This window comes from Hypomesus transpacificus, chromosome 11 (genome assembly GCF_021917145.1).
Source record: "Hypomesus transpacificus isolate Combined female chromosome 11, fHypTra1, whole genome shotgun sequence".
Classification (NCBI taxonomy): Eukaryota; Metazoa; Chordata; class Actinopteri; order Osmeriformes; family Osmeridae; genus Hypomesus; species Hypomesus transpacificus.
Genome location: NC_061070.1, coordinates 10,644,516 through 10,671,168, shown reverse-complemented (window position 1 = coordinate 10,671,168; position 26,653 = coordinate 10,644,516). Strand labels below are relative to the sequence as shown.

The window sequence follows — 26,653 nt, the reverse complement described above, 5'->3', positions numbered from 1 at the left end:
CACCCTCTCTTTCTCTCCTCGTCGACTCATATGATCTGTCTTCTCTTTTCTGCGTGAAATAACGACCCTGCTTCAATTTTTGGGCTTCAGTCGAGGCAGAAAGAAGGCATTTGCATGTATCGAAAACCACAATGAAATGGGGAGCACAGCATGAATGAGGCCTAGATTTTCCCTGTGATACGGTACGAGAGAACACACACACACAACCACGACCACAAACATGCACACACCAAAAGTCAGTCCCGTTCAACCACCCATATCTTCCTGACACATACACTAGTCTAAGAACAGCCTAATATTAACAGTGACAGTTCAGGCTAGCCTACAAATGAATGTGTGCTAATGGGCACCATTTGCCCTGACAAACCATGGAAAAGGGTAGATGATGTTATTTTGGCAGGAAGCAGCCATCGTTAGAAAATGGCCAAAGAACATCTCACGTTTCAGTTTGGCAAAAGCCGCCAAAAACCTCAGAATGATATTCGTGTGTACAGTACCAGTCAAAAGTATACGCTGTGTGTGTGTGTGTGTGTGCTTGTGTTCATGGTGGGCGCTATGCTATGACAGATGTAAGTGAAAGGAGCAGTAGGAAATGAGCCTTGGCGCGAAGGTGACTTGGTAAACGGATCTGCTGTCTCACCAGCTTTTCTGACTCAAAGAAAACAAGAGTGGGACAGGGAAAAGGCTGAGGCGAGAGCTTGCGACGGCTCCTCTGGCTTCACAAACGCTGTGGATTCAGTTACTCTCAAGCTGTTGTTGCCATGTTTCTCTCGTGCTGCCCCCTCCCCCCCCCCCCCCCCCCCCCCCCATCTGTCTCTCTCTTTTCGTGTTCTGTCTCTCGGAAATCTCAATATTTCATTTTACCTCGCTCTCGGTTTCACTCCTTAAAGGTGATTCTATCCTGTTAGCTAACTTTGAGTTTCCTTTCATTGCATCATTTGCTTTGACTGCATTTAAGTAATGGATAAAGGGCCTAGTTCACATTGAAATAATGGTAAAAGTCTTAGGTGAGTTTGACTCCTTTTGATCAACCTTTTCATCTCAACTTCTGTCTAGGATCTGTCATCGGATTTGTCATAATTAGACTGACGTGTTCTCTCTTGCCCTCCCTCCCTCCCTCCCTCCCTCCCTCCCTCCCTCCCTCCCTCCCTCCCTCCCTCTCCCCCCTCTCCCTCCACAGCCAGTGCATCAACCAGATCCTGGAGAGTGTCCACCACATCCACCAGCATGACATTGTGCACAGGGACCTCAAGGTGAGTCATCCATCTCCACGGCGACATCATCCCAACCACCTGGGAAGGCAGAGCGACGTCGATCCGCCTCTATTGTCGCACGCACACACACACACATCACCCCTGGATACACCTCCGCGTCGCAACGACGCACACGCACTTCACACGCACGCAGGGAGATGAAAACGCAGACAGGCACGCCACCCGTCCGTGCGTCACGGCAACAGGGGGGGGATAAGTGATTGGAGGAGGGGCTGGGAGGCAGACTGCGCGCTCCAGGTGCTTATCATCCCCTGTCCGTCCGCCCCGCTCCCCCCCCCCCTCCTTCCCCACCTCCCTCTCTGACGTCAGCAGACGGAGTACCATTCAGGAGCTATTTTTAGCCGGGATGAAGCCCGGGTGGATAGACGCAGACAGATGTATACTAGGAGGCTGACTCTGAGAGGACGGTGGGCTCTGCGGTGTAGGAAACGAGTTGAATCTCAGTTGGTGGCCGGACGTGGGGCCACTGTGCAATGGCCTGGTCAGAGCAGGGAAGCGGAGGGGAGTGGTGAGGCCCTGCCGGCAGAATGTGTCCGTCGGTTAGTCTTGGTTCAGAAGTTGCCCATGGTAAACTACAACTCCCATCCGCACTTCTACACCCTGTATCTCGTGTCTAGGTCTCACACTTAACACCGTTATCAATCGGTTGGCAGCCATCGAGATTTCAAATGTGCTTGATCGCATAGTAAGGCCAGGTAAATAATGAAGTGTGTGTGTAATCCACTGTTGCCATGGTGAGGTTTAGGTCTCCTCTCGTGCGCTAGAAATGCAGGGTTTCTTTTAGTCTTTTGAAAAAGATTGGCAAATGCAGAAGGAAAACGGACAATTAAGAGATAGGGACCTGATCGACCTCCAGCCGCCTCATAGATAAGGAAGACCTCCCCCCCCCACATACGCGTCCGACTCCACTGACACACGGTGAACACCGTGGGCATCCTGCCAACCTGCCCTCTCTGGAGGCAGTATGGCTGAAGGTAAACAAGGGGGGGGGGGGGGGAGGTGGGGGTGAATGCGCTACTGGTGACGGCCCGGTTGCCATGGCAACCCCTGGAGGGGTGATGTCACCATGCTGCAGCACCAGAGCAGGGACTGTAGGGGGACTCATTATGCCACCTCGAATCCATCAGCCACGGGTGTCATCTCCATCTCTCTGACCCTCTCTCATCGTCGCACCTCTTTCTCTTGGCTTGGACATTTTTTTGTCTTTCTCTCCCCATTTCCTCTTCCTCTTTTACCCCCAACCCCTCTGCGCATCACTGGTCTCCTGTGAGTTTGTGTGCGTGTACGTGAGAGAGACAGAGACAGAGAGACAGAGAGACAGAGAGAGAGAGGGAGGGAGAGAGGGAGAGAGAGAGAGAGAGAGCCCAGCCTGACAGGTGGAGAGACCGTAGAGGAGACTTGGTAAAAGAGTCACGCGTTAGTTTGTCTGTAGTGGCGTCATCAATCCTAGTGTTCATGAGAGGGGAGAGAGGCACCCCACACCGCTGCCCAGAGAGACAGGGCTGCTGACATAACAGATCCTCCTGGCCCCTGTTGTCTCCCTGCCTGATGTATGAGGTCTAACCAGCCCTGCTACTCGCTCCTGTGTCCTCTCGGAAACACCCAGACTGCAGGGAGTTGTAGTTTTGTAACCCGACCAACTGCAATGGCATCGCTGGTGTCTTTAATGTCGGCCCACGCAGAGCTCCTGTTCCATACCCCATCCTCTCGTGGTCCTAGACAGCCAATATCATCTTGTGGACCTAGACGGCGACATGGATATTGGTTTTTCCTTCTTTTTAACTGATGAAAAACTGTGACCGTGGCACTCTATCTCCATCGGGAGATAAGCTCTAATAAGATAAGCTCTACCCAATAAACCCCAATGTGCCTGTTCAAATTGCTAATACACTTTTGACTGATGCATGTACCAGTTCCAGTGTTCAGTACAGGCTTCGTGTTGTGAGTGACGCTCTGTGTGCGTGTGTGTGTTTGTGTCCACAGCCAGAGAACCTGTTGCTGGCCAGCAAGCTAAAGGGAGCGGCGGTGAAGCTGGCCGACTTTGGCCTGGCCATCGAGGTGCAGGGAGAACAGCAGGCATGGTTCGGTAAGCAGCCACTTTCCAGGGTGGATTGGATTCCCTGCGTAGAACATTTGCAGAACGCGGTAGCAGACCGGTGCTGTATGTAGAAAAACAAACAAAGAAAAAAACGACAAAACATCCGTTTTGTTTCCATTGGATGAACTTCCCCTCCACACACACACCTCTAACGATGTCCTCAACAGAGGTTAACAGGCCTTACACTCACCCCCACACACACACACCTCTGATGGGATCCTCAGCAGAGCCTAACAGGCCTTACACACACATTACTGGGCCTTGATTCCATCCAGCCAGAGAGAGAGCTTGAAGCCACAGCCTCTCCTCCCAGCCTCTCAGTGTGAGGCCGCCGTCCTGCAGCCTCTCCTCCCAGCCTCTCAGTGTGAGGCCGCCGTCCTGCAGCCTCTCCTCCCAGCCTCTCAGTGTGAGGCCGCCGTCCTGCAGCCTCTCCTACCAGCCTCTCAGTGTGAGGCCGCCGTCCTGCAGCCTCTCCTCCCGGCCTCTCAGTGTGAGGCCGCCGTCCTGCAGCCTCTCCTCCCAGCCTCTCAGTGTGAGGCCGCAGCCCTTAGAGACCCTCCACCGGCACTCTACTGGAGGCCCGGCTGGTTCCATCCAGTCTGAAAAAGCCGGCACTCATTTATATAGGAATACACCCCCATGGGTAACCTTCCATTTGGTGTTTGATGAGGTTTTTAAGAATGGTCGGCCGCGAGTCTAAATCTGTAAGTGTGGAGGGGGAGGGGTTACTGAGACGAGTGGATCTCAACGAAGAGATTTGAGGTTGAGATGAGGCTTCCTGTCCTGATGAGGTCTGGGTGTCTCTTGTGTGTGTTGTGTGTGTTGTGTGTGTGTTGTGTGTGTGTATGTGGTGTGTGTTGTGTGTGTGTGTCATGCCCTCAGGCTTTGCGGGCACACCTGGCTACCTGTCCCCAGAGGTTCTGAGGAAGGATCCATACGGCAAGCCTGTGGACATCTGGGCCTGTGGTGAGTGTGGCACGCGTGCTCACCGGTGCGTGTGCGCATGACCTTCTGTAGACCATGTCTGTAGGGGTGTGTGTGTGACGGTAGGTCCGTGTGTATGTGCACATAACATGGTTATGGGTGCCTGTGGCGATTTGCGCTAATCCTCTGTGTGTGTGTGTGTGTGTGTGTGTGTGTGTGTGTGCAGGCGTGATCCTGTACATCCTCCTGGTGGGCTACCCTCCCTTCTGGGATGAGGGACCAGCACAAGCTCTATCAGCAGATCAAGGCCGGGGGCCTACGACGTGAGTCCCGAACCATCTGCCTCCCTCCCACCCACCCTCTCCTCCTCTCCTCTAGCTACACTGCAGACCGCTGGATCACAGCAGATTTGTGGGTTGTGTGTGCGCGGGCGGGGCCAGTGGGGGTTGTCTGGTGTGTGTTTAGAGTTCACAAAGAGGGAGCTGGTGTAGGTGTGTGTGTGTGGACATGCGCCCAGGTGGGACTCGACACGGTAAATGAGTAGAAGCAATGCGTCGGCACTGAATGAGGCCGTTTGTACCGGTGCGTCCGTTTTCTTTGCCTATGTCCAAATTGATATGCCTGCGTGTGTGCGTGTGTGTGTGTGTGTGCGTGCGTGGTCTGAGGGAGTGTCTGGGTGAGGCCATGGGAGGCCAAACCAGAAGCTTTGGGGGAAGCGGCGAAGTGCTTTGGAGTCGGGCTAGCAGGAGCTTTTAGAGCAGCACTCAGGCCCATTAGCACTTCACCGAGGGGAACCGAGGGGCGACCGAGACTCGAGACAGTGAGAGACGAGGACGAGAGAGAGAGAGAGAGAGAGAGAGAGAGAGAGAGAGAGAGAGGAGAGAGAGAGAGAGAGAGAGAGAGAGAGATGTAGAGGGAGAGAGAGAGAGAAAGAGAGAGAGAGAGAGACAGAGAGAGAGACAGAGAGAGAGACAGAGAGAGAGACAGAGAGAGAGACAGAGACAGAGAGAGGGAGAGACAGAGAGAGAGACAGAGACAGAGAGAGGGAGAGGGAGAGAAAGTGAGAGGGGATTCGTTCTGGGGTGTGTGCCTTTTGAGTGCGTTTCCGCGCACATGCCGTGTTGCAGACGGACACATTTGAACTCTGGCAGGCGCTCTTCATACACAAACACACACAAACACACACACAGTCCGTCAAGCCGAGCGTCGATCCAAGTGGTTCCGGTCCAAATTGACGCCCACATTATTTAGTTAATTGGCTGTGATAGAGAGATGTGTTCCCTGACCACTGCTCCTGTCAGAGCAAGCCCACCTGCTGCACTAACACAGGGCTAGGAGACGGACACACACACACCTGCAAATGAAACATGGCTCAGCTGGCAAGTGTGCCTTATAGAAAGTCCTTCGCATAAATCTAGATGGTCAGTATCTATACTCGCTTGAGAGACGACCTGCTATACAGTATTCATCTTAGTCATGTTTGAATGTGTCTCCTCTACTGTGTACGTGCAAGCCATACGCAGAAGGGGTGTTTGCCTCTCCTGATTCAGACTGGGATATTGCTCATTACGACTCAAGTAAACAAGTAAATCAACCTTGTTCATCAACCCGGTTATTATTTCCTATTCCTCTGGGACATTCGAATGCATTATGGATTTTAATCTGCATGATCCGAGGGGATGGGAGTTCATTAACGCACAGAACGGGAGCGGAGTCAATAAGGAGTCACTACTGCTTTTGTTTTTCACAAACCTGGCAACCCGTTGGCTGTTTCTCCTGATCGGGCATCATTTCCTACCCCACATGCAGATTAGTGTCCTATTCTCTCTCCGGACAGTCTAATTTGAGATTTGATTAAGTGTCGAGGGATGGCAAATTGATACACAAGTAAATCGTTTAATGCCTTGGTAGTTGATTGTGGTGTGACCGAACAGATCCAATAAATACGTTTTTTTCACAAGGCAATTAAAAAATCCTCATTATTCCCTTAAAATGAGATGTCAGTCTTCAACATTTGGCAAATTCTGGTGCTGTCAGAGAATGCTTTTGTGTGTGTGTGTATATGTGTGTGTGTGTGTGTGACATAGGGGTGCGGTAAGGACACGTTGGGATTAAAAGAGCATTAGGCGCGGTTAAGAGGAGCAGACAACAGCCCTCCAGGGACCAGGTCCTACTGGACTCTGTCCTCACACTCGCCCGACTGGCCCTCAGTCCGACACCGTATCGCCCACGGAGTGTGGCTGGATCTACAGCACGTGCGGCTTTGTACCATGTGTATCGACCCGTCTCCCTCATACCCTTCCCCCCTCTCTCCTCCTCCCTGCCCTGCCCCTCTCAGTTCCCCTCTCCAGAGTGGGACACCGTCACCCCCGAGGCTAAGAACCTGATCAACCAGATGCTGACCATCAACCCAGCCAAGAGGATCACTGCTGACCAGGCCCTCAAACACCCATGGGTCTGCGTAAGTACCCCCGTCCCCCCCCCTCCGTCCCCCCCAACACACACACACATCTGAACCCCCCCCCCCATGGACATCTAGTGTATCAATATCTCCTGTCGCCCGTGAAGTGGTTCTATTAGGTATGTCAGGTACTTCGGAGGGCTTCCCCATCATCGGTCTCCATCCGTAGTCTATTCCGGAAACTCGTTCTTGCCGACGGGTAACTCCATCCACCCCCGGCTCCCTCTCTCCGAGCACGTCCGTCTCTGTTAGATCGGATCCTCCGCCCTGTGTGTTCTCCTGGATGGGACTGGATGAAGAGCCCCCCTGCGGAGCTTGTGTTTCCTGAGCACCTGCTCTCGCCGCGGCCCCGCTCCTCTGTTCCGCCGCTGTCGTGGGATTAACCCGCGTTCACCCTGTTAGCGGCTGCCGTGAAGGCTTCTGTATCGATCGGTCGACGAGGGGGCCGATGTTCACATCCTCTCTCTCTCTCTTTTTTCCCTCCCGCTCTTGTGATCTCCCCACCTCTCCTCTCTCCCTGGTCTCTCCTCCTCTCTACTTCTGGCTTCTCTCTCTCTCTCTGATCCCTCCCGGTGTCTCTCCTCTCTCTGTTCTTGATCTCTCCTCCTCTCTCTCTCTCTCTCTCTCTCTCTCTCTCTCTCTCTCTCTCTCTCTCTCTCTCTCTCCCACTCTCTCTCTCTCTCCCACTCTCTCTCTCTCTCTCCCATGCAGCAACGCTCCACCGTGGCCTCCATGATGCATCGCCAAGAGACCGTGGAGTGCCTGCGCAAGTTCAACGCCCGGAGGAAACTCAAAGTGAGTGTGTTTAAAATGTGTAAAATCAGTCTGGTCTCCTTTCGTCTCTCTCACTCTCTCTCTCTCCTCATCTCTCTCTCTCTTCTCATCTCTCTCTCCTCTTGCTCTCTAACCCTGGTGTGTTTCCTGTCTTCCCAGGGAGCTATCCTTACTACCATGCTGGTGTCCAGAAACTTCTCAGGTGAGAGGATGAGTACTTAAGGAACTCCGGGTCGTAACCCCATTTCGTTTCAGCTCAGTTAAACGTTTAGAAGCTGTAAAGTCCAAGTGTCTGGGGACATTTCCATGTTTTATTCCTATCGGGGCCTCTAAGTGGGCCCCCTGAATGGGCTGTTTGTCCTTGCATAAACCACCAAGATCCCAAACTCTTATTTTCTTTTTTATTGCACACTACTTTTCGTCTGTTAAGTACAGTAGTATCCCAGTTGATGAACACACGCCCGTTACCACGAGCATACTTTTGAAGGCTGGTCAGTTCACTCGACAGCGTGGTGTGATGGGCGGTGTGCACGGGTCATGTGACCACCAATATGGCGTCAAAGGAGTTTTTGTGTTAGCGTTGAGGGTTCACTCCGGGGGGTAAGTATGGCGAAGGCTGTCCCAGGCAGGGATGGCTTTCAGGGGGTCCCCAAACGAGTGCTGTGTTGGGGGGGGGGGGGGGGGGGGGGGTAAGGGGAGGGCGTGGGGGGGGGGGGTAGGAAGGGACTCAGCAAGGCTCCGCCCTCCTCCCTGCCCGGCCCTGTCCAAACTGAACGCCTCTCTGTCCAATAGTTGGCCGACAGCACACCAGCCCTGCAGCCACCACCAGCACGGCTGCTATGGCGCAGGAAGGTATGTCCGCTGAAGGGGGCGCGGCAGCCCGGCGCTGTCATCCGGCCAGTGCCCGCCACCCCGGTCTGGTAGCATGTGACCCCGGGGTACCCCGCCTGTCTGCCCCTCTGCCCCATCCCACCCCCTCGCCGGTCTGCACACTGGCACCTTGCTGTTCTTGAGTGGTCCCGTTCGAGCGTCGAAACATCCTCACGCACACACACACACACTTCCTGCCCCGGTGCCCTACCCACACAACCCCAGACCAGAGGGAAGCCACACACCTGTTGGCCCAGAACTAGGGTTAGGTGTTCCACCACTGCCTGGGCGACGAACGCTATACGCGATCAACGCTTTTTGACAGGGCGGGTCATGGCAGCTGACTGGGTGACACACAGCGTAAGCTTCCCGTCGGTGCGTTCACGAGCGTTCCAGGACACAGAGTGCATCCGAACATCTGGGCCTTTGAAAAGAGATGATCGTTTCAAAAGGATCTCCTCGCCATCCGAACACACACGTGGACATAGCACACGGCAACATAGTACACGGCAATAGTTACCCCCCATCCGCTCCCCCCCCCCCCACTCCCCCCCGATGCAACACGACTAGCATTGACCTCTGTAATCATAGCGGACAGTCGTCTCTTTGACATAGTCATTCCGTTTGTCAGGAACGTTATCTCCCTGCTTCCACGTGGCCTGGCTGCTGTCCGTGGGCTTCTCTGCTGCCCTGTCACCCAGACTAATCCCCATCCTTTAACCTCCTTCCTCATTAGTACATGCACACAAATACTCAGCGCCATGTCTAGGAAGTGTGTGTGTGCATGCGTGTGCATGTCTCCGATTCCAAGACAACGCAAGCTTCGCCAAGCCACATTGAGGGAGGGTCGTACTGGATTTTCCGACGGTTCCGTCGCTTTAAGCAAGCAAGCAAGCATCCGGCTTTTTTCTTTTCATCCAGAGTGCCCCGGTCGATGCCCATGCCCATCGCATTCCTCTGCATTGCCTGGCACCTCCTGCCAGCCGAGCATGTGTCTCTGCGTCTGCCAGCCTGCATGGGTAGCCAGATGCACCGGGCTCTCGAATATTCCCCTCTCGTGTTATCTCTCACTCTCTCTCAACCTGTCTCTTTCTCTGTTGTCCTGCTTGCTTGGTTTTTCTGCCCACCGTTCCCACCCAAGGAGAGACAGCACACCTACTGGATGATGTCAATGGCAGCTTTGATTTGATTGGTCATTGATCATCCCGCCCACAGGAAACCTAGCTTGGGCTGCCCCACGGACCTGTCACCTCGTTTCTGTCACTTTGTCTCTCGTTTGAATTCCCGGTTTCACAAATGCATCCATTGGATGGAAGTGGATTTAGTGTTAGATGCACCAGTGGGAAGAAATCCCATGATCCCCCCTGGCTTTAGATGGCTAGGGGGGAACTATCTACACTGGGCCACAGAGTTTGTCTCCTTTTTTTCCCTCCTATGATGCACTCCTCGGCAGAGATGCACTCTGGGAGATGTTGTTTGCTGTGGATTCTGCATGCCCAAGCTTTTGATATGACCCACACGAACCACCTCATCGCATGAACCACCTGCGAACGAGCCTGAGATTGTTTTTTTTCTTCTTCTTTTTTCTGTGCCTGCAGTCGTCGTTATCAATATGCAGATATCAGGGTACTGATCAATATATTTTTTTTTTCAATCTTGCTTTTTCCTTGCCCTCCTTCCTTTCTTGTTTTCCATGGAAGGTAAGGGAATAGGAGAACTGGTTGAAGTGACAATGACAATACCTGTACGTGTTCATGTGCGTGTGTTTGTCTTTGTGTGTGTTTAGGTGTGCACCTCCGCGTGTCTGTCACCTGTAAGCCTGTCTCTGTTTGTTTGTCTTATTCGTGTCTGTCGTGGAAGACTCCTTTTTTTACGTATGCAGTGTGGATTTTGTCAAGAGCATGTTTGTGACAGACCGTATATGTTAGTGTGGGCATGTGCAGTCCTCTAGAACTGCCTTTTGTCCAGCGTTTGTATTGGGACAGTGACTTGGTACCTTTGGAGTTGTTTTGGCTCTGTACTGAAAGACTTAGAGAATTAGAGTTCAGAAGATAGCACGTACAGGCACTAAAGGGATCCATACTATAAATACAGTACAGCCAACCTTAAACACAACAAAAGAATAACTGTCCCAATACTTGCAGCGCACGCGGCACTGTAAAAATAGCTTCCTGTCTCTGTGGTGACGATGCTGATTGGTTGAGTAAAGCACCAGACATAATGCCACTTGACCACATGGGATCTGCGAAACCCTGGTGACCCCACAGAACAAGCATGGGCCTTCACTTCCCGGTTCCCCCTCTTTGGTTTCCGGATCAATCTGTGCTGGCTCTGTTGATGTTCTCCTTCTGACTGTTTGTCCCGTCTCTCTTTTCTCTCTTTCAGCATGCAAAAGTTTACTCAACAAAAAGTCAGATGGCGTCAAGGTAAGTGTCCAATGTGACATAGGAATGATTGGATTGGGTTCACTGCACTTTTGTAATCTCTCTTCGTCTTTCCTTCCCTCCTTACTCTTATCTCTCATTCTCTCTCTCTCTTTCTCCTCACACATTTGGTTGTGATGGACTTCTTTCTTACTATTCACTGAGGGTGTGGACCAAAGTTGTGGTCTTCACGAGTGAATATTCATAAAAATATCTCTTTCAAAGGTTGTTTTCATATTAGGCAATACAAGTCGAATTTGCCATAGGAAACAAATGGCCATCGGAAGGGCCTACACATCAACGGTTCGTCTTAAGAAAGGCTGTCTAGTCCTAACTCTTATCATGTGGTTACAACAGACTGCTGCTATTATTCCCAGGGTTCAGAGGGATGATGCTCATGGATCCAGGGGTCGTTTTGTTTTGCTCAACCAGGGAGTCAGTGCATGCAGTGAAGCGCCATGATCGACCAGGGTCAAAACTGTCTAAATAAAACCAATCTACACAAACCAATTAAACTTTGATAATATAGCAGATTTCTTGTTGGTTGCTGTGCAAACTTAACACCAAAACACACACAGACACACATTTATTTTCAATTTGGGTACCATTTAAACCTATTTTCTTTTTCTTTGTTGGGACTATGGTAGAAACACTGCTTCCAAACAGCTTTAGGATTGTCTCGGTAGATTGCCTTCCCTCTGTGTGTCCGTTTTGTCCCCCTTCAAAAGCTTTTGTGGTTGTTCTTCTCTGTGGGATCTAACTGGCAGCCTGATTGTCCCTATTTTTTTGTTGGTTTCTTTTTCTTTGTTATGATTCCCTGTTTTCCCTCCTCCTCTCTGTTGCTATCTGTTCAGAAAAGGAAGTCCAGCTCCAGTGTTTATTTGATGGTGAGACCTGCTCCGTGTCTTTCCTCTCTTCCTGCTCCCTTTTCTCCACGTCTTCAGCTGTCTTTTCTCCTTTTGCAGTCGGTGGTCTCTCTCTCCCTCTCTCTCCCTCTCTCTCTCTCGCTTGATTTCTCTCACTTCCTCTCTGGCTTTCTCTTCTCTTTCTCTGTTTTTTAGTTGAGATGCTACACAGGGTCTGTAGCAATTTTGTCTTGTCGGAATTCCATTGGAATCGTTCAACTCCCATCGCATCCCTTCCCATTGTCCACACCACCGTCATGTCTTCCCCTGAGAACACCGTAATAACATGGGCGTGCCGTGTGCAACACACACACACACATAATGCAGTACAGCCATCCTGTTCGCTGCATTTGCATTCTCCCCTAAATGCTATCTCCAGTGACCAGGCCAAGCCTATCTGCATATGGACCAGCCTTTCTGGCTCCCCTGCCCCATCCTCACCTTGCCCTTCTACACAGGCAAAGTGGAGGGCTGGGGGCAGCGTGCCAACAGCCAGGCCAGAAGCCCAGTGTCACAGTCTCTTTCTCACAGTCAGTCATGGAGTCCTCCAAAGAAGCAGTCAAGTCAAGAACAAAGGGCAATTCATTCTCTTCTGGAACGGGAACATTTCAAGTAGGCCATCACGTTCCGTGTGAAAAGGGAACACACAAGGGACTCTTTCTCCCGGTCGACCTACCCGCCCAGACACATCAAACCAGCTGATTCTTGTCTCTATGGCAATAGTAGTGTAGCCCATGGCAGCTGGCTTGGCCTGGCAACGGGGGTAAGGGCATGAAACCAATTGTTAGTTTATTTTTCCTTTTTTTCTTTCTTTCTTTTTATTGGACCCTCATGTTTTTCCCCTCCAGTGAAACACCCTCTTCTTCATTTTCCTTTCCTGTCTTGGTTGCCTGCAGACAACTACGCAGCAACAAATGAGTAACTAGAGATGGTTCCACCCAAGGATTAGTAAAGCCACTTCACAATCAACCCCTAAACCCTGCTTTTTATTCAGGAATGGATATCAGAACTTTTTGGCAGGTGGAAATAATGTTTGGCTGATTGGAATTGCTGCCATATTGTTTCCACTTGTCCAGTCCACTCAGATATCTGTTGTAACAGTGTTTAAGGGATCATTTGTGACTGTTATATAATACAGGCTACTTTAAAGAAAGATTGTCGTCACAACCACAATACGTTAGACACTACCAAACGTAGCAACAACCGATGGCGAGTGGCCTGCATTTAGATAGCTTTTGCGCTTTTAACGCGTCTACAAATATATCATTTCACTTTAAGGGAGTCACTGCCAGCAAAGAGGAAGACGCCAACAGGCACTGAAGATGTGTACCGCATGCATCGTTAAACATGGCTAAGCTCCTTTTTCCAAACATCCCCAATGTTAGAGGTCCATCCCACACCACTGGGTTAACCTCTGTCAGTGCAATATCACTGGTGCCCACCATCACATCCACCTCACCCCTTCCCATTGGTAGTTGTCATTCTTTTGTCCCTAGTTTGTGTTATAGGAGAAGGAGTACAGGTAATAGGTAAGCCAGACTCCTAAGGCTAAATTCACAACAAAAAGTAAGTACATATCTGTAAAGCTCTGTTTGATAATGGCTCATTCATCATGCATAAATGTCAAGAGTCTTAAAGGGGATACCGGGGCTTTGGATCACCAGAAAGTACCATGGCACCTTCTGATACTTCAACGGCATGTTGCCCGTTAATTGATGTAATTTACAACTTGACATTATGTTAAGATATTCAAGAGCCTTCTTGGTTTATTGATGTCAGGCCTTGGTACAGGAAATGACACTAAACTAACCCAGGGTGGGAGACGTGACTGTTAATAAAGTTCAGCGTTAAATGATCAAACTAGGAATGTCCTTTTAGATCCCCCAAAAAGTTAATTTTTGTGCTAAAGCAATGTAATCACTGGGGATGGTTAAATAAACAAACCCAAACAGGAGATAGACTAAACATCTACACTCCAACCCAACCATACAAAACAATCCATATTTAACAGGTAGGCTGTAAATGGACTCCCCTGATTCTTTCTCCAACCTCCTTTATAAACCTCACCATACACCACATGAACGGTAAATAGCAATTTCAATGGAGAAACACCTTCTCGTCAAGGCCTTTCACTGCATGCACAGGCGCGATCGGTTAGCTACTACTATTCACTCGAATGTACAGGACCAGAGTTTGGAGCCACCTGCTTAACTGTTTGGATAGACTCCTGCTGGTTTGGTTAGAGGTGGTGCTAACTGTGTTCCCTGCTGTTCTCAGAGAGACAGCGATGTCTTTTACCCCAGCAGGTACTCATCAATATTGATTTTGAGAGGCCTGGGTTCTCCTGTTACCCCCTCTCCCCGAGTGTTTAAACAGCGCACGTGTTTCAATATTCCTGTGTATTTACAGAGTTTTGCTACCCTCGTGTCGTGTCTTGAGTGAAAAGATTGTCGACACTCATACAACAAGGCATCACATTGGAGAGGTAGACGCAGACACTTCAAACGCCCAATTTGAGACATTCACACGCAGGCATTGGGAAAATGGAAGGCGAGCGCTAACGTCACTTAGCGTGTCAAGAATGCTAATGTTGCTCCCCCTGGAGTGTCAGGGCCTTCAGAGCGCGCCTCTTTCTCCCGACAAATTCCTTTTGACGCTCAAAGGAGGCTGTCATTTTGTGTGCTAAAGAGAAAAAAGAAACTGCTCGCGGAATTTTGAAGCGCGCGTATGGCAGACAGCATTCAACAATTGTTTCCAGAAACGCACCAGGCATACCCTGCTCACTGGCTTACTGGTAAAAAAAAAAAAAAAGAGACATCTCTCTCTTTCTCTATCTCTCTCTCTCTCTTTCTCATACACACACTCAAACCTACAGAGACTCTTGCCGAGCTCTGAGCTCAAGTCGAGAGTGTGTAAGGAAGCTGTCCAGCAGCCTAGCATTTTGTCCACTGTATCTTATCTGTCCTACTGGAGTAACACTAGGAACACACACACACACCTGGAGTAACACTAGGAACAGACACACCTGCCACAGCCTTGCATCTCAGCTCCGTACGATAGGCTGGACAGCTGTAACACTGTTGAGCAGAAGTCATTTTGTTGTTGTTGTTGTTTTTCTTTGCCCCAGCCGCTGACAAACAACAATAAAAACAGTGTAGTAAGCAGTACCAGCAGCACCAAAGACAGCAGCATATCATCTTCAGCACCAATGGTATCTCATCTATACTTGGTTTCTCTCATCCTTGCTTTGACTGACATTGTTGCCTATTTTAGTCCCCACCGTTCCGTTGAGTTTTGTTCCGTCATCTTCTTCCTCCCCATCTGTTCATCTCATCCCCTCTTTGGTGCCCCCCCCCCCCCCCCCCCCCCCCAGTTCTTTGGACCCCCCCCTCCTCCTTCCCTTCCGCCCTCTCCTCTCCACCTTAGTTTTTTTTCGAGATAAACTGTGTGATGTTGGCGGTAGTTTTGATTAAGCTAAACAACTGGTCTGTGCCTGTGACCCCTCTCTCTAGGCTTCTGTTTTACCCAGATACTGGAGCAAAATAATACACAGATAGCCGGGTATCAGCGTGACAGCTAGTTTACATGGTCTTTAACCATGTTGTTCAATAGTATAGTTTAAATGTATGTGCACAGGTTACATCTTTAGAGCATTTGTGTCTGTAAATGACGAGTAAAGAGCAAACTACTAGTCATAAAATACAAGTTGTATTACAGACAATTGTGGACAACTACAGTATTGTTCTGTATGGGTAAAACAGGAGCCAGACGTGGTTGGAAACAGAGATATCCCACTTGTAGAAAATGCAGTCCCTCCGTATGGGTCTCACCAATGTGACCCCCCCACCCCCCTCCCAAGTGGTACAGTCCTTGCACTCTGCCTCCAGGAAACTAATGACATGATGGGAGCACAGAATCGAATGGCCTTAAATTGAAAAGCAGAGCTGGTGCCTGCCAGACGGACTGTCCACTTACATTGTCCTGGGAGATTATGGACCTGAAACCTCAATGAAGCCATTTCATCTTGGACCAAACCCATTTTGGCACATCGCTCCGTAATCGCCACTCGGGCAGGAAGACAAAAGACGCTTGCATTTCTGACAATCGCATTATGACATTACTGTCGGCTTCTCCTCCAGTCCCTCATGCACAGCCCTGTCCATGCGTTAGCCGCGTGCTCCTCCTGGCTACTTCTAATTAGCCAGATAAACGATGTGCATGGGGTCTTAAGGCCTCTAGAGACTCTCAAGTAGTAAACCAGATGGGCCTTCTGTACATGAACCTATATTAGCTATATATATAAGAGCTTCAGGCTATGGACCAAAGAGCCAAGCCTGGCTAATCGTTTAACGGAGCGACTGCATTTTCCTGTCGGTTTCTTTCAGACTGTATGTTCTTTGCTGTTGGGATGCACTAAGGTCTTGGTGATGGGCAGGACGTTCTGTGTGGGGATTTGGCGGGAGTAGGAGCAGGGGGGGGGGGGGGGGGGGGGGGGGTTGGGTCATTGGATTTGGGTGTGCCGTGTCTGAATGATGATATGTGGCAGTGTGAGCTACTAGGCGCTTTGGCGACGAGTGTTTCCGTGGTGACTGTGTGCCGACGGGGTCTAGATTGGGGTCTGGGTTGGCGACAGAGGGTCGGGTCAACCCGCTCTGACCCAGACACCTCTCCGACCCCCCACCCCCCCACCCCCCTGTCATTCTCAATCTGGACCCTGCACACCTCTTTATGTGCACCATGTACAATGATGTGGTGTCGGGACGGCATGGAAGGGATTGGTATGGCTTCATAACAGTACTGTGTAGTATCCAATCCAACTCCCCCTCCTCTCCATCCATAGCAGAGCCCAACCGCTACCTCCGTACTGTGGCTCCAGTGCTTTGCCGTGTGTGCGTGTGCTCATAATGTGTATGCGGGTCATGCGTGTGCGTGCGCGTGTGTGTGTTCCACATGCCCGGCTCCCTGGTGGGTTCCCTGCATGGTAAACTGTCTCCCACTTCCCCTAGGAACCACAGACCACTGTCGTGCACAACCCAGCTGACGGCACCAAGGTAAGACACTTCCAGAACCTCTAGAGCTGCCGCTAGCACCAGCACTGGCTTCTCTTCTTCTTGCACACTCTGCGGACACCTCGCTTCTGTCGAGAACTCACTAGTAATGACACCTCGCTTCTGTCGAGAACTCACTAGTACTGACACCTTGCTTCTGTCGAGAACTCACTAGTACTGACACCTTGCTTCTGTCGAGAACTCACTAGTACTGACACCTTGCTTCTGTATATAATACTCACAAGTGCACTAACCTTCTGAAGTCACTGTAGTATACGTAATGCTTCCTGTGGCACAACCACTAACAGGAGCAGTGCTTTGCACTGACTCAAGTCACAAATGCCGACTCACTCGCACTCCCTCGCACACTTGCGCACACGCTAATCCTCCCACCTCCACCAAACCAACTGCTTTGGTGTGTGTGTGGCCCTGTGCACTTGCCCCGTCGCGCTGGCTTCGCTGGTTTGTGCGTTCCTGGGAGGAGTCCGTCCATCCACCTGTCTTGTGTGTCTGTCTGTCAGCCTGGGGAAAAAGGTCACCAAGTTCCTCGTCAACCACCCTCCGCCACCAGCCTGAACCCCCGCCACTCAACACTGACCGCTCTGTGTTTCTATGCCTCCCTCTCCTGCTCCCCTCTCTCTCTCTCTCTCTCTCTCTCTCTCTCTCTCTCTCTCTCTCTCTCTCTCTCTCTCTCTCTCTCTCTCTGTCTCTACCTCTCTCTCCCTCCCTCTCTCTCTCTATCTCTCTATGTCTCTCTCCCTCTCTCCCTCCTCCACCTTTCTCCCCTGTCCCCCACAGGGCTCCACGGAGAGCTGCAACACCACAGAAGAGGAGGATATGAAAGGTAGGAAAGGTACACGTCAAACTTTTCAAGTACTCTGCACGTTTTCTTCACTTCCTGTCGTGTTGTGTGACTGTCAAGAAGTCGAGGCGAGCATAGAAACTCTGGCTAGGAATCAGAGAGTTAGCCTTTTTGGGGGGCGGCTTCCTCATACCAGGTCATGAATAGGATGCATGCGTGAACAAGCTATGTGGAGCTTAAGGGATGGTTCGAAATAACTCAAAGCTAGCGAGCTAGCTTCAATGTAGTTCTGTTCCCTTCTACAAAGAGCATCGACTACACTAGGTTACAATGCTACCTTTAGAGAACCCATAATGGCCGAGGCAGTAAGTGAATGGTGGGTGAGTGTGTACCACAGTGAACATCTGCATGGTTGAGTACATCAGAAGAGACAGCCACACTGTGTGTGTGTGTGTGTGTGTGTGTGTGTGTGTGTCTGTAGGTGGAAATCCATTCTGTACATGGACGGACCGCATGGCAGTGTTCAGGAACAGGTTTCCACAACTGCTTGGAGGCTTTGGGAGAGAAAGACAGATCAGGGTAGCAGGGCCGATCAGACTGAGCCTGGCTCAGACACAGACCACAGGCCTTATATGTCCTGCTTTTGCTTTCCTAATTCCCCTTAGCTTTCAAATTGACTCCCCATTCTCTATCATCTCCCCTGGGCTTAGAGAGTTGGCACTGGGCTGCAGTTGAACCTGTGTTGGTGTGTGTGGGTGTGTGTTTGCGCGCTCGTGTGTGTGTGTGCGCGGTGCTATCAGCCTGCACCATAAACCTTCAACTCCATAACGGGGTGTGTTCCGTCGAGCGGTGAACTTCAGGGTTTACAAGTTTACAAGCTCAGCCTTTTTACTGCTAGTTCCAGAGGACTGTTTAGAGAAGGGCTCTGGCCTGTTTTAACTGGCCGCTTAAACCGTGTTCACAAGGGTAGGAGCAGTCAGTGGAGCATGAGTGACATGGGATCCGCGAAACAAGCATCTTCACTCACGCACACACACGTACACACACCACACACAATATGTTGCCCTTACGGCTCCTCATGGGAAAATTAGTCTTTTTCTTTTTTACAAGGACACTCTCGCATCGAACCGTCAGGCAAACATAGCAACGGTCTCTAAGTCCGGAGGTGACCAGGCCACTGACGTCACTGCGCCGGGCAACGACAAGGCCCCACATTCTGAGAGAGGGTGAAAATATCTCCCTCGACAGAGCCCTCTTTCAGACCTCCTAGACACAGAAACACATGCGTGGCACACCAAGACAAACTCAAATCCTATTGACTTCATACAGTATGTTTCCAGAAGCCCAGTTTACAGTACGTGGGGGTGGGGCGGGGGGGTAAAGAGGGTCAATATTGTCTCCGACTCAGAGTGGCAGACTGGAGCGTTCCATTTCTCGCTCTCACGGTGTTGCGGAGGGCCGTGCGTGGCGCTGGTGGTGTGGCAGAGTAGGAGCACGTGCAGAGAGGAGTGACGAGCTCTGACTGGGAGGGGCCGGACAGCGCAGGCTGGCTTCCACCTCAGACGGTTTCCTCTTGATACCGTTTATTTTGTTCTTCTTTCTTTATTATATCAGAAACATACTTTGACCGATGCAGCTTATTACAGCAAAGAAGGCTTATTTGAACGTTGAGATTGGAATTCAATGGTTTGGTGGTCTGTTGGTGTGTTGTGGTGTTCTCTGTGTGATGTGCTGTAGTTGTGTGACATGAATTGTCTTATTTCTTTATTTTCGTCTTGTATTTGGTGCTGTGGGGTTTACCTGTCGTACTCGAATGGTCTCTGTACTGTACATCTTCTCAGAGTGTTTCAATGTCCAGAGGGCATTGGCTCGGAGACAAGGCATGGTGTGGTACCTGTTGACAGAAGTGAACCCCAAAAATGGTCTGACCTCGCTGTGTCTCTCTCTGGCCTTGTGTGTGTGTGTCACATCACGTCGCGGCGGGGGCAGTGTCCGCGTGCGGGGCTAGCGCCGACAGCGCAGTGGTCAGCCAGTGCAGTGCCAGTGAGGAGCAGAGCCAGCAGAGCCAGGCCCCTCACTGCCTACCCGCCTGTAAGTCAGCAGCAGTCTCCACCCCACCCCCACCCCCCTCCTCTCTCACCTCTCGCCTCTCACCTCTGACCTCTTCCCACACGGCTGTCCCCTCCAGAAGGTCCTCTTTCGGACAGTCGCCTCTGAAACCCACCCCAACTCTGTTCCCCCCTGTTCGAACCCTGTGCCGCAATCCATACTGTCCCCCTTAAGAATGTCCCCCTTTCAAAGGGGCCTGATTCGTCCGGCCCCTTGTTTTCGCTTGCACCCCTAGTTACGCTGCGTCATGCAAAATGTCTTGACCTGTTCTACCCCCACATGTATATTTCTTGGGCTCTTTCCATGACGCGGCATCTCTTGAATGTGTATTTGAGTGACAATGACCTCGGGTGGGTAGGATCCTCCCCCCCCCCCCCCCCCCCCCTAGTCTCCAGTGTGTGTGCGCCTGTGCGCGTTCCTGTGTGTGTGTGTTTGTAAACGTGTGTGTGTGTGTGGTGGGGGGGGGGGGGGGGGGTGTACGTCCTTGTGTGTCTCATCCTCCTCTTCTCTCAGACTCGTAGCGGTCTCTTCTGGGATCCGTCTGACACACGCTCGTCTCTCTCTCTCAGACCTGGCCTCGAGGCCAGCTCCATGCCTTCTTGGCTTGGCGGCGACATTGCGGACCCGCGTACGCCCACACAGACCCTCTTATCTCACAGAAACATCTCGCTTCTTTTTTCCGCTGACTCTCCTTCTCCCGTGGCGAGAAGTGAGCAGTGATAGCCTTCTGAGGCCCCGCTGCCCTTTTTAGGTATTCATCCATCCATCCATCCGTCTCTCCAGAACCCCCCGAGGGTTGAACGGATCCGGCCCAAGCCAGACCCTGACACTGGGTTGTGTGTGCTTGCCAAACAGATATCTCCACGAGGTCTCGTGTTGCTCTCCCTCTGTCTCTCTGTGCTCTCTATCTGTCTCTCTCTCTGTCCCTCTCTCTTTCTCTCTGAATGTCTGTGTCACATGTCTGTCTGTCTGTCTGTTCTTCTTATCTTTCAGTCTGTGTGTCCGTTCTGTCTTTGTATCATTTCTTCTTTGTATGTCTGTCTTTTTAGTCTGTCTGTGTGTTCTGTCTGTCTGTCTGTCTGTCTGTCGGTCAGTACGTCCATCTGTTGGGTCTGTCTGTTGGCCGTGTCATTTATCACTGTGTTTGATGGTGAGCTGCTGCCCCCTGCTGGTCCAGTAGTTCCCCCACCTGCTGCGTCACCTAAGCCCTTCTGTCTCATCTGCGTGCGCGTGTGTCCGTATTGCTGTGAACGGCGTGCGACGCGTGCGTGGCTGTGGATTTGAGCTAATGATGTCGTCGAACTCCATTTCCCTGGACTGACATTTTGCCTCGATCGATGTCTCAGTCGCACGCCATGCAATACTACGCGAACAAAGCTTTGAGACACGCGCGCGCGCACACTTGTGGGAGGTCGCGTCGCCCCCCCTCCTGCTGACATTAATGACACGGCGGCCATTTCACGCCTGTCATCGTGTTGTCTTCCAGCTGCCCCCCTGCACGAAGATGCTCAAAACACCAAATCAGCTCAGAGCGCCTGTCCTGACTTAGAGCGTGGGCTGCCTCCACCAGGGGGCAGCGGCGTGCTGCTCAGTAAGTGCTGCTGCTTCTGCTGCCTTGTTGCCTGGCAGCAGAAGCAGCATATCATTCAGGTGTTTATTCCCCCTGGCTTTAGTCGCTAGCTAACCCCGCTGTGCTGCTAGCTGCTGGCTTAGCTTGTGCGTGGACATTCACAATAAAGACTTTAACACCAATCATGTCCCTAGCAAACAACATGACACACATGCTACAGGCAACGTTAGCAAGCTTCTAAGCAGCCAGGCTAGTGCCCAATTGCCGGTTCATGAGTCCAACGACAATGTGAACTGTATACAACTGAATACAAAACTGTACCGTTTGTATATTAAGGGTGCTGTGTGTGCTTGATCAAAGGCTCTGTGTGCTGTGTGGATTTGAACCACTTTGTGAGGTTCTTCTCAAGTTTGGACTATCTGTGTGTGTTTGTGTGTTCCTGCTTGTGTGTGCGCATCTCTAGCTTCTCATGGGTGGCCCTCTGAGGCTACTTGGGTTGTTTGGTTGTCTTGTGGTGTGCTACGGGGTGTGTGTCAAAAGTTCTGGACCAGCAGGAGATGTAGCAAGGGATGAACAACAAATTCCGATGTTTGCCTGTTATCCGTGAACAGGGATTCCAGGGCCCAGACAACTATGATGTCAATAATTCAGCGGTACCAGGTGACAGACTTAAAACAGGGTCTCGAAAGGAAGACTTTGGGCTCAGACAGTCAGAACTGACAGATGATACTCCCCAGAGGACCCTTCACCCTACGTATGTCTACCATCGTAATAAAGGTGGTCATCATTCTGTGGTTCTGCCACGAGCCCTTCTGAAAGGTCAGGTCTAAACCCAGGCGGCAGTGTTGCATGGGGAGGGAGAACTTCACCTCTAGGGTTAGCCAGAACTCCTCTGAGCTGATCTGGTCTTCTGTCTCTCTCTCTGTCTCTCTTTTTTCCCTATTGTCCTCGGTTTCCGTCCATTTCAGCTCGCAAGCAGGAGATCATCAAGATTACCGAGCAGCTGATTGAAGCGATTAACAATGGGGACTTTGAGGCTTACACGTGAGTTAGGGGCCACTGGGCCAACCTTCTTCGTCATTCTGTGCTCCTGTTTGTTTGCCAATAACATTGCCGTCCAATAAATATACCTTTTTTGAAGGGGGTCTTGTTAAAAGTACTTCCCAAACACAGAGTCCAGGCTTGGTTGCTGGTCCCGTATGTTTTGAGTTGGGGAGACGTTGAAGCTTTTTCTTCTGCAGGAGAATCTGTGACCCTGGACTGACCTCGTTTGAACCGGAGGCTCTTGGGAACCTGGTGGAGGGCATGGACTTCCACAAATTCTACTTTGATAATTGTACGCACATCCCTCTGCTTTCTAACCCGAGTAAACAATAACAATGAAATGTTTGTCAGATGCTGTCATAACCTCCACCAGACTGACATAAGGTGGAGCTCAAGCCCTAAATGTTGACATCATGAATCTCATATATATCATTCGTCTTCTGTCTGTGAACCGCGTGTCTCTCGTCCTCCTCCAGTGTTGAGTAAGAACAGTAAGCCGGTGCACACCACCATCCTCAACCCGCACGTCCACCTGATCGGCGAGGACGCCGCCTGCATCGCCTACATCCGCCTGACGCAGTACATGGACAGCCAGGGCCATCCGCGCTCCTGCCAGTCGGAGGAGACGCGTGTGTGGCACCGCCGCGACGCCAAGTGGCTCAACGTGCACTTCCACTGCTCGGGAGCGCCCGCCGCGCCCCTCCAGTGAACCTTGACCAGGCCCCAGGTACACCTGCCAGTGGCTCGCTCGCACACGCGCACGCAGAGGATTTCTTCGACCTTAAACACGTAGCGGAAAAGGATGAGTACACGCTTGACTGTCGGGTCTGATTCTGACGCTTGCTTGTACCCATTTTTTGTTCTCTCTCTCCGTCTCTGTGCCTGTGTCTCTCTGCCTCTCTCTATGTCTCTCTCAGCTTTGACCTGAATTCTGAAGCTGTTTGGAGCATTTTCTCTCCGTGGTCGGATTGGCGCCAAGGAGCCCAGCCGGTTAAGACCGCTTGAAGTTTGAAAAAAAAAACACAAGGGGGGGAAAAAAGATATATATACGTAACAAACTAGAATATTTAAACCGCCAACCGCTTGTCTGACCGATCGACAACACCGACCACCACCAACCCCATCCAAACCTTGTCGCTGAGGGCTTGCCGAGGCTGCAGCCCCGCCCTCTGGGCGGTGCATGCTTCTGATGCCCACACGGGGCACTGGCTTCTTCTTTTCTTTCATGGATCCATCTTCTTTTTTTTTTTTCATGCCCGTTGTTTGGAAAGGTGTTTGAAGTATTAACAAATGTACAAGAAATATTTCAATTTTCGGTAAAAAAAAAAAGAATAACAAAAAAAACTAAGCCTTCACACGAGTAATTTATTGACAAAAATCTTTCTTTTTTATCTTTTTTTTTTTCTCCCAGAACGGAAGAGCACACTCCTCATTTTAGTGGCAATGTGTTTTTTGCTTTGTCAATTTCACGGTTAACATGTATATCTATTTTGATGCTTTGAAATGGTAATAGGGAAAATGAGGACATAAACTAAATTACAGCATATTACTTAATATCTGAATTAAAAGCACCAAAGTGTAGACTTTAGAAATCTTTTGCATTTAAAGACATTGTTTTAATGTAGAAGTGAGCTTTTTGGGGAAGTTAGGGTGGGCTTACGTTTTTTAGTATTCCAATGTGTTAATGTGGATCTTCATTTTTATCTTCTGAATGATGCTGTATTTGAAAGTATTTTGTGTTCAAAGAGAATCATTTTTACAAATGGGACTTTATTTAACGTAGTTATGAAATACATCAATATTTATAAGGAGAAGGGGAACAACTCTTTCCTTTCAGGGTTTGGAGAAGGGGAGGTGTGTGTGTGGATGTGTGTGTGTGTGTGTGTGGATGTATAGATGTCCCTTTTATCCTTGTAACTCCCTTTGCGACTCCTAGCTTTGTTTGTGCGTTGGGGTCCTGCGTGTGAATCCATCCACACACACACATGGACATGTCCACACATGTGCTGTGCCCTTTGGGTCTGTATGCCAGCCTGCTCTTCAGCCACAACCTCCTGACCAGCACAACCTGAAGTTGCAGAACACTCCCAGTTAAATGCTATCTGCCTCTTGGCCACTAGAGGGCGCATTTAGACATTTTCGTTTCTGGCCCAGCACTCTCCCACACCGAGGCCTCAAACACAAACCCTGAAAGGGCACACGACACCTCTCCCACCTGTAAGGGTTTCTACTCTGATTTAAGCATGTTTAATTAATACAAGGATGACAACAACAACAAAATCATGAATTTAAAATGGCCTGTACTGTTTTGCACATGAACTTGAGACTCAATACTGTTGTGTTCACTTTTCCTGAGTGGACGTTTCTGCAACTTCAGGTTAAGCTAGCCCACTCCCCGGGGGACGTGTTTCTATGACGATCCCTGGTAAACCACTCCCCCATCCCGTTGTCTGTCTCACTCGCGCCACTCTGTTGAAGATGATGTCACTGTTTTGCCTGTCTCTTGTTCTGGTCCTGTTCTTGAACACTGTATATTGTCTGTCTTGGCTTGCCGTACCTCTGTAAAATTCACGGGCACGGAATAGCATGTTAAAAGGGAGAAAGCAGTGAAAGTCTGGGATTGGTTCGTGGCCAACTACCAGTGACCGCATGATTTTTGATGGCCGGTGATTGGACGAGACAGAATATTTGGATGGGCGGCGGACTTAGAAGCTGGTGTTTTGGGAGCCATGCTGAAGGCAATCAATGGATTGGTCCATTTTGTAATGGTTTGTAATGGTTTGTAGTTAATTGTACTAGCTGTTAGTGGTCTTAGTGTTTGCTTCTGGATAACCTCAGTTCTTTGTTTCCACAAATTGAAACTGTAAATATGGGGGGGGCACTATCGAGTCTGGGGGTGGGGCCAAGGCTTCTGGCCAATCGCATCTAATCGCCTCCTCTCTCTCCGTCCCCCGACCCCATCACACATGCATAAACCATCCCAATAAAAAGTCATCAATAAACAATCAGTAAAAAGTAGACTCCACCGCACGCACACAGAAACTCACGTGCACAGGATGCTGTCAGTGCACAACTATTTGAAAAAAAGGCACCCGCATCAAGCACACATGAACCAGTTTCCCTTTAAAACATATCGTTCAAACATATTGTGTCGATGGTTTGCCATTGGAAAGCTGTTTGTCACTGTGCAGTAGAACTGTGTGTGTGTATGTGTCGGTGTGTGTGTTTGACTTTGTACCATCAAGAGTGAAGCCTGCTTCAAACCTGTGAGCAGCTCCCATGGTAACGTGCACTCCATCAGTCCTGTCAGAGGACGGGCGTTCAAAGTCAAAGAAAACATCTTGAAATGATCGAATCGTAATCCGATAGACCAATTATCACCCTACGTCACACAACTGTCAAGCAGTCTCAACTGCGCATGTGGGTTGCAAAAGACGAACTTCTCCCCGTTCTATTACTCTTGGAGTGTCGTTCAGGTCATCATATATCTCTGGCCACTGGATTGCAGGGCTTGATATTAACTTTTTGAGGCTCTTGGCCTTTGGACAAATACATTTACGTTCACTTGTCTATGCACAAAAGTCACTTGACCCCGATACCCTTAAATAGCCTGTCCAAGTGATCGGGCAAAACTAGCCTGGCTAACGGAGGTCGCTTCCTCAGGCAAATGACGAATGAAACAGACAGGTTAAAGATATCCGAGATTCGGGCTATCTTCACCAGACTCGTATCTACATTAGGCAGTCCTCCCTGACGTTTCTGGTGTAGAATGGAGTGAAATACAACATTGTGCACACTGCCAGTGAGCGAGTCTGACTGAGGCTAACGTCAAAACAGTGTAACTGGGATGTAGTCTCACTCAGATTGCCAAATCAGAAAAATAATCGGACCAGCTGACTAAAAGCAGAATTCCCATATCTCTTGAAAGCTGCCCTGCTCGACTTTTTAAATGTAGAATTGACTGTAAAAGTGTAAAATTATGAACTTTGTGACATGACGTGAAGACATGGTTGCCGCTCGACTATGCGGTCTGTACCGGGCGACATTCTCACTCAAATTTCGTGACCCAAATCAAAAATTCTGATGCGACAGATCATTGGGTAATCGCTTTCTCTCCTAAAGGCATATCCTCCTCGACGCTTTTGGTCTTTTTAAATCTAACTATCTGTATTATCCGTGTGGTCCTTTTGCCATTTAAAATGCTATCATTTCCCGGTTTTCTGCAGCCACAGTGCGCGCGCATCCCGATTGTTTACAAATAAATAATTGGTCTATACGATATCAAAGCATGTCGCACGGCCGACATGTCGCCGCGAACGTGCCCTGTCGCGAAAAGTCACGAGTCACGCGA

At 50.2% G+C, this 26,653-nt stretch overlaps 1 protein-coding gene across 1 annotated transcript; it reads left to right on the top strand.

The window, feature by feature from the left end:
* Positions 1 to 991: 991 nt before the first annotated feature.
* On the top strand, positions 992 to 25,628 carry camk2g2 (calcium/calmodulin-dependent protein kinase (CaM kinase) II gamma 2). Its single transcript, XM_047029389.1, is given in 21 exon segments — positions 992 to 1,007; positions 1,174 to 1,253; positions 3,258 to 3,360; positions 4,255 to 4,338; positions 4,523 to 4,572; positions 4,574 to 4,606; positions 4,608 to 4,619; positions 6,635 to 6,757; positions 7,469 to 7,552; positions 7,691 to 7,733; positions 8,324 to 8,383; positions 10,787 to 10,827; positions 14,857 to 14,940; positions 16,736 to 16,780; positions 17,576 to 17,630; positions 19,569 to 19,670; positions 21,175 to 21,279; positions 22,227 to 22,302; positions 22,500 to 22,594; positions 22,779 to 23,029; positions 23,220 to 25,628. Coding segments are annotated over 20 exon segments (1,524 nt in total). The 3' UTR covers positions 23,012 to 23,029; positions 23,220 to 25,628.
* The last annotated feature ends 1,025 nt before the right edge of the window (positions 25,629 to 26,653 follow it).